The 17775-nt window shown below is 51.8% G+C and overlaps 5 protein-coding genes across 5 annotated transcripts; 2 read left to right on the top strand and 3 right to left on the bottom strand.

Moving 5' to 3' along the window:
* Positions 1–167: 167 nt before the first annotated feature.
* BO95DRAFT_393223 (tethering complex subunit PEP5) lies at positions 168–3602 on the bottom strand. Its single transcript, XM_025583665.1, has 9 exons — positions 3535–3602; positions 3400–3468; positions 3026–3322; positions 2339–2971; positions 2057–2290; positions 1668–2003; positions 1116–1619; positions 669–1067; positions 168–615 (listed from the first exon to the last, which is right to left on the bottom strand). Exons 1-9 carry the CDS (start codon positions 3547–3549, stop codon positions 238–240), a joined length of 2865 nt encoding a protein of 954 aa, XP_025440430.1. The 5' UTR covers positions 3550–3602; the 3' UTR covers positions 168–237.
* Positions 3603–4052: 450 nt separating this feature from the next.
* Positions 4053–6462, bottom strand: BO95DRAFT_417611 (uncharacterized protein). The gene has a single exon (XM_025584424.1). The coding sequence runs from the start codon at positions 6255–6257 to the stop codon at positions 4254–4256; it is 2004 nt and encodes a 667-aa protein (XP_025440429.1). The 5' UTR covers positions 6258–6462; the 3' UTR covers positions 4053–4253.
* Positions 6463–7831: 1369 nt separating this feature from the next.
* On the top strand, positions 7832–8383 carry BO95DRAFT_444677 (uncharacterized protein). The gene has a single exon (XM_025586937.1). It carries the CDS (start codon positions 7955–7957, stop codon positions 8252–8254), a length of 300 nt encoding a protein of 99 aa, XP_025440428.1. The 5' UTR covers positions 7832–7954; the 3' UTR covers positions 8255–8383.
* A 338-nt stretch (positions 8384–8721) lies between these two features.
* On the top strand, positions 8722–14199 carry BO95DRAFT_444676 (uncharacterized protein). Its single transcript, XM_025586936.1, has 2 exons — positions 8722–12724; positions 12788–14199. The coding sequence occupies exons 1-2, from the start codon at positions 8772–8774 to the stop codon at positions 13929–13931; spliced, it is 5097 nt and encodes a 1698-aa protein (XP_025440427.1). The 5' UTR covers positions 8722–8771; the 3' UTR covers positions 13932–14199.
* Positions 14200–14478: 279 nt separating this feature from the next.
* On the bottom strand, positions 14479–17754 carry BO95DRAFT_465439 (TIP120 domain-containing protein; the record flags this gene model as incomplete). The annotated part of the gene is made up of 3 exons (XM_025589138.1): positions 14479–14895; positions 14997–15335; positions 15403–17754. The coding sequence occupies 3 exons, from the start codon at positions 17752–17754 to the stop codon at positions 14479–14481; spliced, it is 3108 nt and encodes a 1035-aa protein (XP_025440426.1).
* Positions 17755–17775: the final 21 nt, after the last annotated feature.

Genomic DNA, 17775 nt, shown 5'->3' with positions numbered 1-17775 from the left:
TCGGTGAATTCCAATAATATTTGGTCTTGTCGCGTCCCGCCGATACGAAAATCCCCAGATGACGCGAGATCACGTGGTGATAAGACTGACCTCCCTCTTTAGACAAGTAACTATGTTACTCCGTACAGTGGCTAGTTAGGTCATATTTGAATCGAAACACCCAAACACACCCAGGTATGTGATATCATGATCTATTCACATCAAATGCAAGGCTGTGCTAGAAACAAAAAGGCTGCATCACTCCATAGTACTCTGGGGTCGCATCACCCCCCGTCCGAAAAACTCGCTGATTACCCCGAATCGGTCCTTCGAGCGCTGCAGTTCTCCCTTGAACAAATCGTGTTGATCTGCCGATTCGACCTGCCGCTTGCGGATGGCTTTGATGGTAGAATTTTGTGGTGCACAAGCTGGACATTCCGCATCTTTGTCCACCCTGTTGAGGCACCGCTGGTGGAAAGAATGTTTGCAGAGAAAGTGAACCGTAGGCAGATCGAGTGCGCCACCGCAGGAGTTACACCGGCGCGATTGGAATACTACCGGTTGGGTCCCCAATTGCTCCAGCTCCTTACACTTACTTTCAGTCTCCTTGCTGTAACTATTGATCAATCGGCGGTTCTGGATGCTGATGTTAGCGCGAGAAAAACCATGGATCGGGTAGGGTAACAAACCGTAGAGATTTCCTTCCTTTCGCGTTCAATGTTCTCGCTGAGGTACTTCTTGACACGACCCATCGTGACGACTGCGTTGTTACTCAAAGTCTGAATGACCTGCAGCGGGGTCATAAGACCAGCTTCGTCAACACGTTTGAGAACAGCATCCAGTTCGTCTCCTGCTTCCTCGAGAATCTTGGGGCTTGAAGCAAAATAGGTAAGCGCGTCCACGTAGAGCTGCGGATCTTCCGGTCCATATTTCTTCAACGCTTTGATAGCACCGCTGGTATCCTTTGCCGATGTAAAAGAACGGAAGATGTCTGATCGCAGACCTTCTTGCTCGCGGACAAGAGTGGATCCCTCCCGGAAGCCGGACAAGTCGGATAACAGCAGAACACTCGAGGTGGATATAGGTATCTAAGAATATCAGTAACGAAGTGAGACCGGTCTGGGTGATTCCCCTACATCTTTCCCCTCGATGAGCTTCTTGGCTTTGTTCTCCCAAGCCTCCTTGTCAGCAGCATCCTTCTTCCGACCTGCAGTATCCAGATACATTTCAAAGAGGGTTGTATAGAGGTCAATCTTCTCATCCTCTTTCAAATCCTCTTTCTCGATAAGAGCTTCGAGGAATGAGATAAACTCATCGGGGTGGCCGACGAATACTGAAAAGGCGGTTCTTGATTTTGGAACCTGATATTCTATCAATTCTTCGACATCTTCACCTTGGACTTCGCGTGAGCTTTCCAAAGGTTCAGCCTTCGGTCCAGAACTAGCATTCATCAGAGGAAGAGGGAGAAAGGCTGCTAGACTCTGTAAAGTGCTACTCTGCTGCGCTTGTGGTTCAACGGGGGTCTCAACTTCAGTCCTTGGCCTGTACTGCCCCTTGTAGTATTTCGTGAAGAGCTCAGTGGTTTTCTCCGGGCAGTTGGAGAGCAACACCCGGGCATATTTCATCAGGTTGTGGTAAGCCTTGAATGTGTCAGTCTAGAATATGGAGTTGAGTGCATATTTACTGACCAATTCTGGATCCAGCCTCCAAATGTACTCCAAAGCCTCGGCGTATTTCTTTGAGTCCTCAATCAGGATATCAACGACCATATCATTTTCACCATACTTCGTGGCAAGATAGGCTGCTTGTTCGTAATACCCACCCTGCCTACACATTGCGATGGCAGTCTCAAGGTCAAACTTCAGCTCTCCAGGGGCTTTGATGAATTCATCTAGTTTGGTCGTGTCCTTCAATTTGGCGTAGCAATTCAGTAGTAGCGTGGTGTGATCAACTGTGGCTTTATCATGGTCGTGTAACTCCTCCAGATATTCAATGAGGTTGTGTATTCGCTGGGTATCCAGATACTATATCCTGCTCAGCGCACTCATTGGCAACATGGAATTTGGGGCATCCTTACCTTTCGAATGACTTGCGATGGTTCTGTGTTATCAATCGCTCGAAGATACTGTTGCATTGCAGTGTCGTAGTCGCCCCTTTGATATAAGAAATCTCCGTACTTCCGGTAGATAGCATTCTGCTGCAGGGTGTCCACACCAGTCTTTTGGGCGATATTGATAGCCAGAATGTATAGGTTCCGTTGATAAAGAATCTCAAGCTTCTGTTGGAGGGTCTTTTCGCGATACCGATAGAGCTACCGAGTCTCAGCATCGAGGTCAAGTCCGAGCGGAAGTTGACATACCTTGCCATCCGTGGTAAGAAGAAAGAGATCGCCCCATTCGATGAATATCTTTTTGACGGCAGATACGAGCGACTCGGAGTGCGCGATGAATTTCAAATCCGTGTCCAGGAGCGTAAACATGGTCGTCTTAAAGATGTCGTCCGCCTGGCTGACATTGAGGTTGCGCAAAGCGTCGGGCCGCGAGGATGTGTCGCGTGGCGGGCAGACCAATGCGATGTAGTCCTTAAAAATGTTGATCGAGTCTTTCCGACTTTCGAAAGCGTAACTGGGTCCGCGTCCGTGTGACCCATAGGTATATATCGCATCCTCGCGAGCAACGAGGACATCGCCGGTATCCTTGTCCAGGCACATGCAGCCAACAGCACAGCCCATGTCATCCAGGATGCGCGCCGGTTGGCCCTGACCTCTGCCAGAGATGATCTGGGCCAGCATTCGGCTAGTCGTCGAGATATATAAGGTCGCGACCGGGCCACTCTGTACCTCGAGTCCCGTCACTGGCTCCTCCGACTCGAACACAATGCGCTGCCTTGCTCCGCGGTCGTGAATCAGGTCACCGCGGATAATCGTGACAGACCCATTCGCAAATCCAACTGCCACCTGGGACAGGTCGTCCAGAGCAGTGAACGCAGAAACCTAAGCCATCAATATGGTGTCTTCGGATCCTGACGTATAATGTAGAGCACATACGGGAAATATCCTCCTCGCATTCTGGATGGACGTCGTTGACAGGCATCGTGGGGCACCGGTCTTCTTCTCGATCTTGTCGAGGGCCCAGACCTTCAATATCGGTTCGTTCGGAAGATCTTCCGCGATGGTCAACAGCAATGAGGATGCGTCTATCTGCTTGATGTGTGCGATCGAGCCGGTCTCCGATGCCTTGAACGAGCGGACGAGTTTGAAAGACGAGGAGATGATATGGACAAAGCCTTCGTTGGAGCCGAGGAAAAGGTAAGAGGAGCCGGAGCAGAGGGAGAGAATATCAGACTATGTTAGACGCTGTATCAGTAGATAGAGCGACGAGGCTGGACGCGAACAAAAGCACGGGGGGGGAGGGGCCATACACCGAGAATAGATGAGCTCTCCTCCGGGAGCTTCACCGACGAGACATCGAAGAAGTTGAACGCTTTCCACTATTTCAGGGCGCATTAGTAACATGAGGAGGCTGAGGAGCTAAAATATGGAGCGTGCAGTCTCACTGATGTCAAAGCCATTTGGACACAGCCCACGCCATGGACTGAGGAGGTGAGCGATTAGCGGGATGGGGAGGAAGTGCAAGCTGGAGTGACATTGACTTGCGTGGAGTAACTTGAGACTAACTAGTCTTCATTCGCCGGATGAGCTCCGCCGCGCTAATTCCGCCCGCCCGCCCGTATCTCCGACTGTGAGGTCATTCTTGGAGCTTTTCGGATTGTTTACATCTTTTGCTTTTGTGGAGGTCGAAGTGCACTGCATTTAGTTGCAAACTCGATATAGCACTTGAACCTATCTGGCATAGGACCGGGAACTATGCTCTTGATCGATTCTTGTCTCTGATGTCAATTGCATGGTGGGTTCGTGGTGGTGGCATTTCTGTATATTCTTGCAGGCACGAACCTGCGTTTCTCAGAATGTATCACATCATAACCAACCGATCCTCAACGGTCTCAAGACACTTCGAACCGTATGGGAAGAGGGATTCAGGAGAAAAGACGTCAAGTTTTCAATAAACTATATTCACGAGGATATCATATCTCATAATGTGCGTCTATGTCGCTATGAAGCCCGGATGAAAGCTATGCCCGCAAAAAAGAGGAAAAGAAAAAAGAAATAGCTCAATGTACAAGAAGACTACCAGAGAACCAAGACCGCCTCGTGGCGCCACAAGCAAGTGATTGCCGTGATCGTCTTCTAAACCAAGTCACCATCAATGATTCTCTCAAGCATCTAGGCTTACCGCTGACCGGCCAGTGCCAGAGGGTGACCCCTTCTTATTCGGATGTGCGCATCGTTTGATTTCCTGACCTATGTCGAAGCTTTCCTTTAACCAGCTCCCGGCCTCAGCAATTGCTTCGTTGAGGTTGAAACTTTCAGCACCCATCGCGCCTCCCTGACCGTCCTCACCCGTGGTAGGCATAGTTCCGGAGAAGGTCATCTCCAAATCTTCTCCCTGAGTGGGATCTAAGAGATCCGCATGATCTGGCGGCTGAGATGATTCAATATTGAGGCTCTCGTCGTTGGCATAGTCCGGGATGGGGGAGGATAACGCCCCCTCGAAAGACGATCTTCCTGGCTTAGTGCTAGACTCAGGATATTGTGGAGTCAAAAATCGAGGTTTAGACCTCTTCTCAGTACTGAGCGTGAATGGCGTGACGGCGTCAATGAGGTATTGTGTGCTCATCACGGGGCCTTTCATCGTCCCGGGTGCCTTGTTGCCTGGCATGTTCTCGAGCCCACCGGGTGTAGCCACTCTGCAAAACGGCGTGATATCATTGCGGGATATAGAACTTGGGTTTGCAGCCCGACCAGGAGTATTTTCTGGGCTTTCAAGGTCTTTCTGAAATGATATCTGGGCGTGAAGAAGAGCGGCCTGTGTATTGAACTGCGGGTCGGGAATAGTCTCTTCGTCACTCTGAGTATGAGCCTTTGCGGCAGAGATCGTATGTAGCGATGTAGCGTTGTGCGTAATGGCTGGATTCAGGGGGTTATGTTGCGCTGAGGGTAATTTGTCACTCACGTTTGCCGCTACATGCTCGAAGTTGGACGATGCCCTCTCTGTCGATGAGATGACTTGCGATGTAGCAGCATCTGTGACCTGCACTTCATCTGTAACCTGCGGCTGAGAAGCAGGCGCACTCTTCTCATCTGCGGCAAGGGGATCGGGCGAGTCGAGCCGGATAGCGTCTTCCGGAGATGCGCCGTGCGAGGGTTGATTATCATGGCATTGATGGTCGTTGTCCTCAGCCATATCGATTTTATTGGGACTATCCTCTTGCTTCTGATGCGCAGACGTAGAATTGGCCTCCTGCTTGCCGTGTCCGGAGGTCTTTGCGCGCCGGTACTCAAATTTCGGCAGGTGCGAGGACGAGGAAAGGACATAAAGCGAGCCTTCCTGGTTTGCTGCATCGGAAAAAATTCCTTGAGGATCAGATTGACTACTGCGCTGCTCCTTGAAGGCAGGAACCTTGACACTGTCCGGTACACGATGAACATCACGTTTGTCCTCGCGCAAGTGATCAAGATCTTTCCGATGATCCCTGACTGCCCATCGGTAGTCAGTCGCGGGTACTTGTATGATGTTGTCCTTCGCTCCCTGACGGCGAGACGATATAGTTGCCGTAGGGGATGTCGGCGGATTGACAGTTCGAAACCCAATTCCGGCACAGTCCTTCTTCAGCCAACCTCTGTTTGTGTGTGGAGACGGGTGGCCCTTGGAGACAAATGTATCTTTAGGTGTGGCGCTTGCAACTCGTATATCTCTGCTGTTGCCCCGCGCTCGTTTGTTAGAGGATCCTGTGGTCGAATCCTTCCCGGATTCTAGATTCGGAATTGTCTCGGGATGTTGAGTGGAAGGTTGCGAGCGTTGTGTATCACGAGACTCGTGGTGGTATAGTGGTCGTTTTCGCGGATTCGTCTCCGGGATCACTGGCCGTTTTTGATTTTCATCCTCGGTACCCTCCGATCCGCCATGCCTGCACCGATCCTTTCTCCAAGGATTGACCCATCCATTGTCGAAAGGTCCTCGAAGCGATGCAGACAAAAGAAAAAGCGGTGAGCCTTGTAGATAAGCTTCAGCAAGCTTCTCAATTCTCCGATGTCGAGCCAGACGCTCAGTAGGATCTAAGTCGTCATCGGAGCCAGCAAGAGTGTCGAGGTCACTGTCCGGTGGGGGTAGCGAGCATGAATCGAAGGAGAGCGGGGATATTGGGCGACGAGGTGGCATCGGTGAAATGATGATGCATTCATTGATCGTTCGGATAGGGGGAATTCAAGGGCGCAGCAGCTTGGCACTGGCTGCATCTGGCGGAGAATGGGGGATTTTCGTATTTTAGAGTGACCCTCATAGCTTCTGAAGTAAGTGATTGTCAGGACATCATCTTTTCATCCTCAGCTCCCAACTGTTCGAAGTGTCTAGGCTGCTGTCTGGCTGTCACGCGAGAAGAAAAACCACTTAACGCGTGGATTGAGTGGATGCCCCAGCAACGTGTCGTTGGCTGGGGTTATGTCAGCACCCGTCAATTGTTGACTAGTTACTTACCCTTTTCGGCATTGTATTTAATAGGGACCGAGGACTTTCGTGGACCTAACTAAGTACAAGCTACAAATAATCAGTCGTGAGTTTAAGTGATAAGTTACTGCTTACAATAGGTTCATGGCAGCCCTCAATTGAGCCCAGCGCATCTTCCCACAGTACTTATTGCCTGAGGTTGTGGGGTTCTGGCTGGACTCCTAGGAAACAGGGAACTCTAGCCCTGCTAGTATCATTGTTGTTGCGCAGATGCCGATAACATAATATCTACAGCCAATTTTATCATTCTCTACACAGGAATCGAATCAAATTGGCTTCAGTTCTTTGGCCAGTAGTGCGCTTTATACAAGGAACTGTAGCCCTAGGACTCGCTGGGTCCTTACCAGATGCCTACTAACAAACCCAACGCTAGCGATACACACTGGCCAAGAAAAAGCCAGTTTTGTGCCCATCTTACGTATGGTTTCTTCCTAACCCAACACGAGAGCTTGGTCTGGGACTTGAAAGAGCGCCATGCTTTTGGGGCAAATTGTGTCGAGGAACCTGAAACACCCAACCTGCAACCTTGCAGGGTTGGCCTGAGATCTTCCCTCATCGATCCCTCGCGCCGACACAATGTCACTTGCTGAGCATGAGACTTGAAGCACTGTAAGTGAACTAGACCCGACAAGGTGCTCGTTGACTATATCGGACTTGGAGCTGCAATTGGCTGGAGAGGGTCCAATGCCAACGCACCAGAACCCAAGCTTTCAACTTTCAGGTTGTAATTTACGCCGTAATGTATGTACTCCATTACTGTAGGTACTGCAGTAGCTTACAGATAAAGAGGAATGGATCAAGCCCAAGCAAGGCATGAGACTGGTCATTTCCCCTCGAGGGGTGGGGGGTTTAAAAGGTAAAATTAGATAGGAAAGGATGTAGGGGACGAGCACGGTCTCGGGGAAGCACATGCGTGCCACACTGCCACCTGTGATTTATCACGGGGAGATAAAAAAGTGGATAAAGTGATTGAGCTGACAGTTCCATCGTGGCGGGGAAGAAAAAAGAAAAACAGACTGGAAATTGAAAACTGAAAGATCGAAAGATAGTCTGTAAGTTAGTCTGTAGACTCAAAACAATCGAAAAGTAGGAAGTAAGTATAGCCAGCCCGGTATTAAATACGGTAAGGTTGCCCCGACCACATCTACAGTAGGTTAGCTCTACCTGTTATCAATATTACTCCCGCATCGTCCATCAAACAATTTATTGATTATTCCCAACCCTCCCAAAGTGTGTGTGTCTCTCTGTCTCGCATGTTCCCGCAACATCCTTATACGCCTTCATTGTTGGTGGTGTTCAATGCCTTTGATTTATTTCTCCATTTCTATTCTTGGATGAGGGTTCCTTGACCCATGGTCGCCCTGCAGCTGTTAATTTCCGCTGTGCTTGCATTCACGGACATTGTGAATCGCGACGCGCTGTCCCCAGCTTGCCCTCCGCCCAACCTCCGAGACCACTACCCCCCTCTCCTTAACTTCCACCCCCCAGCTTTGGTGATCGCAAACCTTTCAGAAAATGAGCAACAACCCTCCATGGCTGGAGAATCTTACAGACGACTGGGTCCCAGTCCCTGCACCTGGAACTCCTGGAACGCCCGGCACTCCCACCAGCCCAATCCTATCCCGATCATTCACCCATTCCCGACGGTCTAGCCTACAAAACTCTCCTAGTCGCATTCCTGTTCCCGCGCGTCGCTCCGTCGGCCCTTCTCCTGACTCTTTCAGGAAGAAAGTTTCCAGACCGTGCCACTTCATTAAACGTGAACCACCCACACCTAAGCCCCCTCGTACCCCCAAGACCCCCTCCAAGCTACGATCGCCGCTCCCTCCCCCAGAGAAGTCCAACAAAAGCAGCCCGAAACCGATCCCGAACCCGCCCTCGCTCCGTAAACAGTCGTCTGCCATGGACACGAGGTCACCGTTGCGATCGGTTTCGAATGTCTCCGGTGAATCGGAACAACAAAGCACGGTTCAGGTTAGACCAAATAAGGGCAAAGGCAAGGAAGGCACCCCAGAATGGAAGAGAAGACTGGTGCACGGAAACATCGCCGCTGGGGAGCAGCGCGACTTATTTGCGCCGATTGGGCTGGAGAGTGTTTTCAAACCTCCGACCCCGGGCACCGAAAAGACGCACGAGGAGGCGCTATCGCGATTGAAACAGTTAGACAGTATGTGGCACTTTACGACCCCACTAGGCTATGACGATGCCAGTTTCCAAGATCCTTCATCATTTGGCGCATACAACGACGAAGATTCAGTGGGCCACAGTCCGAAGTCGTCACCGAAGCAGGAAGAGGCTCGGAGCAGTCCGCTGGGTTCGCCAGGATCACCAGGATCACCAAGGTCGCCAGGATCACCAAGGTCGCCAGGATCACCAAGGTCGCCAGGATCACCAAGGTCGCCAGAATCACCAAGGTCGCCAGGATCCCCAAGGTTGCCAGGTTCGCCAGGGTCGCCAGGGTCGCGCAGCGGGATGCGAGCCATGAGCAAAGAATCAAAGCGACCCTCACCAGAAGATAACGAACACCTCGACGTTTCCTTCGCCGACACACAACAAAGAACCGCGAGCGGCATGGAGGATTTGCGCAATGAAGACATAACACCAATCACGTTCACACGCACGAACACAGTTGACGGACAGACTACGTCGGAGGTCATTAAATCGGCACTGAAACAGGTGACAAACAAGCTCGAGAGACTACACCTTTCACCCTGGGACCGACCAGAATCTCCAGCGAGTGACAGCCTGTTGATTCACCAACAGCCAGAAATGGCGGTGGATACCATGCCGGAGGATGACTTGCTCGATGTCACGAGTCATTCTCTACCAAAAGACCTCTCCATGGGGACGCTAGATTACCGGGGAAGAGGAGCCTTCGCAAACTTGCGGAGGGAAGAAGACGTGAACGAAGGTTCTTTCCAAAGAATTCGTCTTTCCCCGCCCACCTTCCCTTCTGAGCGCCTCTCGCCGTTTCTTCCTGCCAGCTCCAGAATCCGAAGCTCGCCCCCATTCTACCAAAAACCCAATCCTCTAACCGACCCACCAACGCTCCCACGACCCTCATCTGCCCATGTTGGTGCGCCGAAGCTCCTGCAATCCAGCGCCGATCACTTGAAACCAGACGCCATGCCCTCCTCTGGAAGCCCGCTCAAGCTCTTCGGAAACCATGATACCTTCACCAACAATCGCCTTTTGCGCAGGATGAGCCAGTTCGAAGAGACATTTGGGGGTATGTCCGAGGATGATGAACCAGACTCGCCATCAGAGGGAGCTCGTCGCAAGGGCGAAGGAAGAAGTTTTCTTACCGTCAACCATGAGGTTCTGGGTGAGCCATCTTCACGGCGACATGAAAGACCGCGGTCGCGCAATACCCCGACCCCGCGTATCAACAAATTCGGTGACGGCCAGCTGGACAATTTTGACTTTTCCGACACAAGTCCGTATGAACCCAAATTTTTGAATAGTGAGATGGTGGAGCCTACTCAAGAACCGCCGCGACAACAGTCTGTTGAGCGAAGATTTCTGCGGCGCCGCTCGTATAGACAGAACAGCCATAGTTCCGACTTCAACAAATCGAACAGGGGCTCGAGGTCTACGGCTTTGTCAGATATCACCTCAAGTTCCAAGGCTATAAGAAATCAAGGGCTGGCAAGAGTAGAGGAGATGTACCCGTCAGAGACCGATACAACGCCGAACACGCCTGCTAAAGACCCAACCCCCAAGAGGCGCAGAACCTTCCTTAGGTCTTACAATTCGAGACAAGATCCTGCTGAAAATACGGCTCAGGATCCAGATAATATGTCCTTGCTCCAGCGAAGCTTGGTCCAGCAAGGAGTGAGATGTGATGATGACCAAGATCATCAATTCTCAGTCCGTTCCCGATCGTCCCCTCGACCGCGAACTCCAACCACAAGTCAAGGGCGGTCTGCTTCACGAAAAAGGCCGTCATCAGGCAAGGCTTACTCGCGGGCTGAGTATGCCGATTCCATCGACCTAGGTTCCCCCGAGGACAGCGCAATACCCATGGTAAGGGTGAATGGTATCAATGAAGGTGGTCGTAAGGGCTCAATCACCACTCAAGACTTCCTGAACGAAGCGACCAAGATCATGGACATCATTCGATCCAAAGGCAGGTCCGCAGGCGGTCTGTCTAGCGTAGAGGAATCTGATGCAGAGGAAGATATCGACGAAAGCGGAAGTTATGAAGACGAATCGACTCGGGAGGAATTTTCGCGGCCTCCTAGTCGCGAAGGAACCGACATGCGGAGACTGAGGGAGCCCCAACAACAAAGCCCACGGATCCTAAGCCACCTCAAGAAGTTTCAGGAGGTCGATGACCAGGAGTTTGGGGTCAACGCATCTGCCATGTCTCTGAATCTGCACCAAGACCGGGATCATCCGAATGATAACAGCAGCGGTCTACACGATGCGGAAACAGAGGAAGGCGAGAGCCATGAGCTCGACCTGCAGTCGGCTGATCTAGACTTCCGCCAGCGTGATGGATTCTCAGCCGGTGAACCTGAGGAGGATGATGACCTGCCCGAACTTTTGACCATCAATACGCAAGTATCGTCCAAGAGCCTCAGTGCGCGCTCGGTCCCCACCGGCTCTTCACAGAGTTCGCATGCAAAGGGTGTTCTCTCATCCGATGTCGTCTCGCGACTTATACCCGAACAGGTGAATGGGCTGACCTATGACCGGGACAAGAATCAGTGGGTTCGGGAGAAACCCAAACCAACTTCCGAGAAGCCCAAGGGCGAAGATAGTGAAGACGATCCTTTCAAGGACATTCCTGACCTCAGTGTTGATGAACTGCAAGAGATGATGCGAATGCAGAGCTCCACCTCTCCCGAAAGAACAAAGGACTCTATTCGGCTCGAGAATGACCACCACTCAAGTCCACTAAGTTCACCTCGTTATTCGACGAAATCATCGATGCGCCAGTCGCAATTCAGAGATACAGGCACTTCGGTCGACGACAGCTCAGTGCGGTCCAAAGCACCCATTGATTCCAACGTTTCCGACTCTGAGACCAAAGCAACTTCTTGGGGTACAGACGCCCGCAAATCGAGCAAAACTATCAGCGAGGTGGAGCATGAGATTCAGCTTCACGAAGGACGACTATCGAAACCACCTCAACGTTTGGGGAATGGCCGCCAGCAAGCGCGTGTTGTGACGATAAGCTTTTCGTCCCCGCTTGTCTCCCACGTTGCATACAGCGACGCAGAGAGCCCTGCAAAGCTTCTGCAAGCCCGAGGCAACCTGCAGCCTCATACGAATTCCAACGTACCCGGCAACATTCCGTTAGGATTCACACAAACTCAGAAGAGCTTATTGTTACCCCAACCTGAATCACCCGACAATAGGACATCCTTGACTCGTCAACCGTTCACTCCTGGCAAAGGGACAAAGGAAGAGGAAACTCCAGAGGCTCTGAGTCTGGTTCGGAGAGACATGGGGCCGATCGATTGGACCCCACAAAGGAACGCGGATACATCAGTGGCATGCCTTGAGAACAATGGCCAGGAAACAGCCCACAGTTTTCACCTCAGCTCCTTACCCGACTTCACCGTTGACCAGATTGATCCTTCCCTTCATCTGGAGGTAAGCTATGTTGCGCAGCGAACTCATCCTACGTCACTGCGCCAAGTCCATGGAACATTCGCATTGGCAACGGAAGAACTGCTTAAACATATTACTGAGGCGGAACCGTGGGAGCCGCACTGGGAGAACGTTCGCCGTCTGATTCTTCGACACAAGGGCCTGATTACACTCCATAAACTGTGTGATTACTGCCCATGTCTCGAAGAGCTGGACGTCTGTGGCAATGATATAGGCCAATTAAGTGGCGTGCCCCAAACGGTTAGGACACTCAATATCCAAGGTAATTGTCTCTCTAACCTTACGGCCTGGGGCCACTTGACGAATCTGCAATATCTTGACGTGTCTGGCAACGGATTGGAGAGTCTCGGTGCATTCAGTAATTTGATTCACCTTCGGGAGCTCAGAGCAAATGACAACAACATTAAGGACATCAGTGGCATTCTCGACTTGGATGGATTGTTAAGCTTGCAACTCAGAAATAATGAGCTCGAGGAGCTTGACTTTGGTCGAGCGGAGCTGTAAGTGGTCCAGAACTTGGATGCCATTGCTGAAAGTAGCTAACACTTTTCGCGCGCCAACAGGACTCGGCTCGAGACATTGGATCTTAGCCACAACCAGCTCACGTCTATACGCAACATCGGCTCCCTCTCATCTCTCACAACGGTTGACCTTCGTTACAACAGACTGTATGAGTTCGCTGCGTCAGCGACTCTTTTCAATCTACAATCGCTCAAAGTCTCGAACAATGTATTGCGCAGCCTTGACATCTCGATGTTCCCGTCGTTGACGCTCCTTTACGTGGACCAGAACTTTTTGAGTACGATTTCCGGGCTTGCTACATGTCACTCACTGGAAGTCCTATCTGCTCGAGAGCAGATGAGTGGTAGCAATAGCGGCCTATTTGATATTGACTTGGGCTTGACGCAAGACATACGCAAAGTATTTCTTTCCTCTAATAGGCTGGCACCGCGCTGTCTTGCACCATCCAACGCCCTTCTGAGCCTGCAGCTCCTGGACATCGCTTCATGCAGCTTACAAGACCTTCCGGAAGATTTCGCATCAAGCTTCCCCAATGTGGTGGTCTTGAACATGAACTTTAACTCACTCAAGGGAGTCAACGAATTGGTGGGCATGAAATGTCTATCCAGACTGACGATCGCTGGCAACAACATTACCAGACTCAGGCGTCTTTGTCAAGTCCTGGGGCGCATAGGACGGACTAACAAAGGGAGAGTCTGCTCTCTCCAGAAAATTGATACCCGAGGAAACCCGCTTACGTTGCGGTTCTACCCAACTGCAGTCATCAAAAGCGGCACAGCCAACACAAAGAAGCTTAAAATTAGGGAGGACCGCTCCCAGCGCAACGTCAACTCGGACATCCCATCGGCTCTGGCCGAGTTCAAGGATTTCGACCTGAATTCATCGGTTGCTGTGAGGGAAGATGATGAGTCGGATGGCATAAAAGAACTCGAAATCCATGACCCCTATACCCTTCCATTAGCGGACCCAGTGGCAGATCAGAAGCACCTGTCTCACTTGGACGAGGCGACACGATTGCGGCGCAGTATCTTCGAGCTCATGCTTTATGCAGGCAGTGGTGGGTCCATCAAAATCCTGGATGGATTGGAACTACGGCCATCTCTTGAAGACGGTTCTGACATGGACCGGGCCTGGGCCAAACTCGAGAAGCTTGGTGTGCTCCGGAAGAAGGCGATCACGGCATGAGACCGGCGGCATTAATTTTGCAGGATATGGAGTTTTACTGGCATTGAAGGTGGTTTTGCTTTTCTATTTTATTTCATGTACACATTTTCCCCCTCGGTGTCGATCTTCATGTTGGATGGATGGCGTCACACTTGATGTTTTTGACCCAAGAGGCTTGCATACCAGGAGTTGTGTGACTTGAGCATTTGACTTTCGAGCGGACTACCCCTGGGCTTTTGTTGTGCATTGCATTGGTACTTGTTCTAATACAATTCTAATCACTTTCTCCCACCTCACTGCATGGAAGGGAAGTTCTTGCCGTGCAAAGCGTAGACGAGGACCTTTTACAAGACTTACGTAGCGAACATCTTGATGTTGAAAACTGCCCACTTGCACACTACTGCTAAAATATACGTCTGGTCTAGATAATGTGCACCTTGTAATCTGTGACTGTGATTCTGCTTATGCGATCTAAAGCTGCCAAGGTGATTCCAGGCCTTCTGTCGGCCGGCATCAGCACGCCATTTCCACGTTCAGTTAAAGCGGTCGGTTGAGGCCAGTAGCGACACTACGCTTCTGCCTCGATGGTATTCATCTGGGCGGTAAAGGTCTTCCGGATCCACTCCACATAGGCCTTCCACTTGTGGTGTTCACCCGCGACCTCGGCACTGGGGAACGCCTTGCTCAATTCGCGGCTGATCTTGAGCACGCCCAGCGAGGCCTCCTGCGCCTTCTCGAGCTCCTGCTTGACGGCGTTCTCCTTGGGCTTGAAGGACAGGATGGCCGTGTAGCGTTCCGAGAGCGCATCGAGGCAGCGCTGGGTCTCCTCGGGCGCGATGTGGATGAGCTTCGAGGTCATCAGGTTGGAGATGGTGCGGATGTCCTGCTCGTCATCGATGCCGGCGAGGATGCGGTCGAAGAATTCGCCAATGTGGTGCAGGGTGAAGGTTGTGTCGAGGGAAGCGTAGAGCGTCTCATAGGCGGACTTTTTTCAAAGGAAAGCTGTCAGTTTGGGTCTGGCTCATGGGAAAGGGGTGGGGTGGAGAGAGAGAGAGAGAGCTATGAAAGGGGCTGTGTGCGGTTTACCTTGCGGAGTTCCAGGCCGTCGTCGACGCGATGCTTGAAGGGGCCCATTTGCACCTCACGGATGAGTTCAGGCTTGAGCTTGGCGTCCTCGAAGACGGCGGGGAGGAGCTCATTGAGGTGGGGAAGGAGGATGTCCATCTTGTTGTGAATGGCGGAATTCAATGTTGTCAGAGCGAGACGATGATTGCCCAGGTCTGGGTCACTAAGCATGTTGACGAGAAGAGGGACGATGGTGGGTCGGAGGACATCGTTGTAGGTATCTCTGGAGTCGGCGAGAGTGTAACGGAAGGCAGAGATGACAACACCACGGATACTGGCGTCTGAGTTGGAGAAATGATCCTATGTTCATCGTTAGGTCCTGCCACGTTCCGATTTGATGCGGGAAAGTTTAGTAGCGGGAGGTTACCTGGAACAGAGGGATGTAGGCACTGGGATCGATGAGGGCCAGGCGACCAACACATTCCGCGCCAACAGCACGGTTGTCTTCCACCTCGGAGACCACCAGCAGTGCCTGCCAAAGCTTGGCCGCGGAAGGAGCTAGGTCAGGTCTGACGATCTCAGGATGTTGTAACAATTCTTTCACCGAATGAAGCAGCAGGTAGCTCTGCGGGTCGCTCTTTTTCAACCCACCCAGGATGTTAGGTAGGTATGCTTTCACATCGCCCGCCGCCGCATTTCCCAGAGCTGCAGCCGCAGCCAAGCGGACCTTGTCTGACTTGGAATTGAAGTGGCCGATGAAAAGTTCTGGAGTTAGCGAACAGCTAGCGCCCATTCGAAGACCAATTTCGCCCAAAATAGCGAGCGCAAGGCACTTTCGCTGAGCGTCCGGTGCGGTGTGTAATTCGGTCATGAAGTCCTCCATCTTGACACCCAAGTTAGACCCGCCATGCACGAGAAGCGTCCCAATGGCTCGCCCGACAACAGAGGTGTCACCGTTAATGCCAACATCCCGCAAAAGTTTCTTCATCAATGCTGCTCCTGCGCCTGCCTCTCCGATGACTTTCACCACCAGAAGCATGGCCTTAAGTACTGTTCCAACGAGGGGCGAAAGGACAACGGAACAGAGTGCAGAAACCAGATTGTCATTGACCAAGAGCTCGGCGTTGCCAGGTATAAGTTTCCCGAGAATAATAAGTGATGGAGCGAGGAAATGGAAGTCCTCAGCGCTTATGAGTGGCAGAAGACAGTCTTCCAGCTCCTTCATGGTGCTAGCGTCATAATGGCCCTTTGTGTTAGGATTCATGGCCAGGCTGCGCAGAGCCTCTAGACTGGCTCCCCGAAGAACGCGATCCGACTTCCGCAGCTGTGCTCCGAGCTCTGCTGTGACTTCGCCGACCCAGGATGCAGTAACGTCTGCGCCACGAGCGCAGAGAATAGCAACATCATCGACTGCCCGAACCGCTGCAAGGCGTGTGGTCTCATTTCGAAGGCGATCAACCAGAACTGCGAGACCTTTCGAACGACGGTCAAGGGAGATAAATGTCGAACCATTTTCGCCGGAGGTACGTGCCAGAAGCACGCCAAAGACGTGAATCGCACGTTGCCGAACCTCGAGATCAGCGCTGGTATCAGTGATACGTGCAAGAACCACATCGTACAATCTATCCAGCTGAGTTGCGAGATCCTGGGTTGTGCTGGCAACTCGAGGAGGCGTAAGTGCTTTCACAATCTGTTCCACGGCACCCAGTGCTTCACTGCTGACTTTGTAGTTACGATCATTGACAGCGCCAATAACACCAGGAATCAGGGCGATCAAGAAAGGCAAAAGAGCACCCGACGTGTGTGTTTCGGCAATTGCGGAGATGAGACCGAGGGTTTCGGTCTGGAGAGTACCGGTACTCGCAGAGGCCCCTAGCGAAGTGGAGGAGGAGCTAGAAACGGAAGATTTGAGGACATCAGCTATAGGATCTTCGATCTGTTGAAGGTGATCAGTCAAGCCGCCGTAGCGGACCAGTGCTAAGCTTCTGAGTAAGACGATAATCGCCTGCTTCAGGGGCACGGAAGCTTGTTTCCACATCTTGACAACGCTCTGCACAATCGTAGGTACAGAGCGAGACAATTCTGCCTGCGCACCAGACTTAGGGGAAGCCGGAGTGAGAATAGGTGTGCTGACAGCGGAGGAGGTGCCAATGCCTGGCTCAAAGTCAATCATGCTTGCATCGCTATCCTGGCGTCTGCGCTTCCTAGAATTTTTCGAGCCTCCCACAGCCTCGAGGAAGCCATTGGAGGTTATGATCATGGAGCCTTCACCAGTCTTTCGGATGAGAGCAGTCATAGTAGAAACGACTTCCAGCTTCACACTCTCCTCTCTCTCCTTGTTGAATCGAGCGATAAGAGCGGGGGAAATTTGTTGATACAAGGATGCCTCATCTAGCGCGCGACTATGGCCGAAGGTCGAGATAACGCTGTACAGCAACTTGGCGGCACATCGGCGGACTTTCCAACTCATGTCATCAATGTCACTGTATCCTCCTTCTTCCTCAAAGTCCTCAAACTCATCGTCATCCAGATCAGGGTCCTCCGTTACGTCATCTTCGGAGCCGTCGTCCTGAGTGCCACTCATTTCCTCATCTTCGATTTCTGCCACGTTGGGGTCGTATTTGAGGTAGCGTAGGGCGGCGTTGATGGCGAAAGACATGTAGGGCTGCATTTGGGGACCGCAAGCACTGATCAGCGTTTCCAGCGTGACCAAAGCGGTCTCCCGGAGCTCATCAGCCTGAGGATCGTGCTCGTCATCATCATGAGAGAAAGTCGACATTGTGCTGATAAGACACGGAGC

Source organism: Aspergillus brunneoviolaceus, assembly GCF_003184695.1.
Source record: "Aspergillus brunneoviolaceus CBS 621.78 unplaced genomic scaffold BO95scaffold_49, whole genome shotgun sequence".
Classification (NCBI taxonomy): Eukaryota; Fungi; Ascomycota; class Eurotiomycetes; order Eurotiales; family Aspergillaceae; genus Aspergillus; species Aspergillus brunneoviolaceus.
Note: the sequence above shows the minus strand (reverse complement) of the source record. Positions and strands in the feature narration are given on the sequence as shown.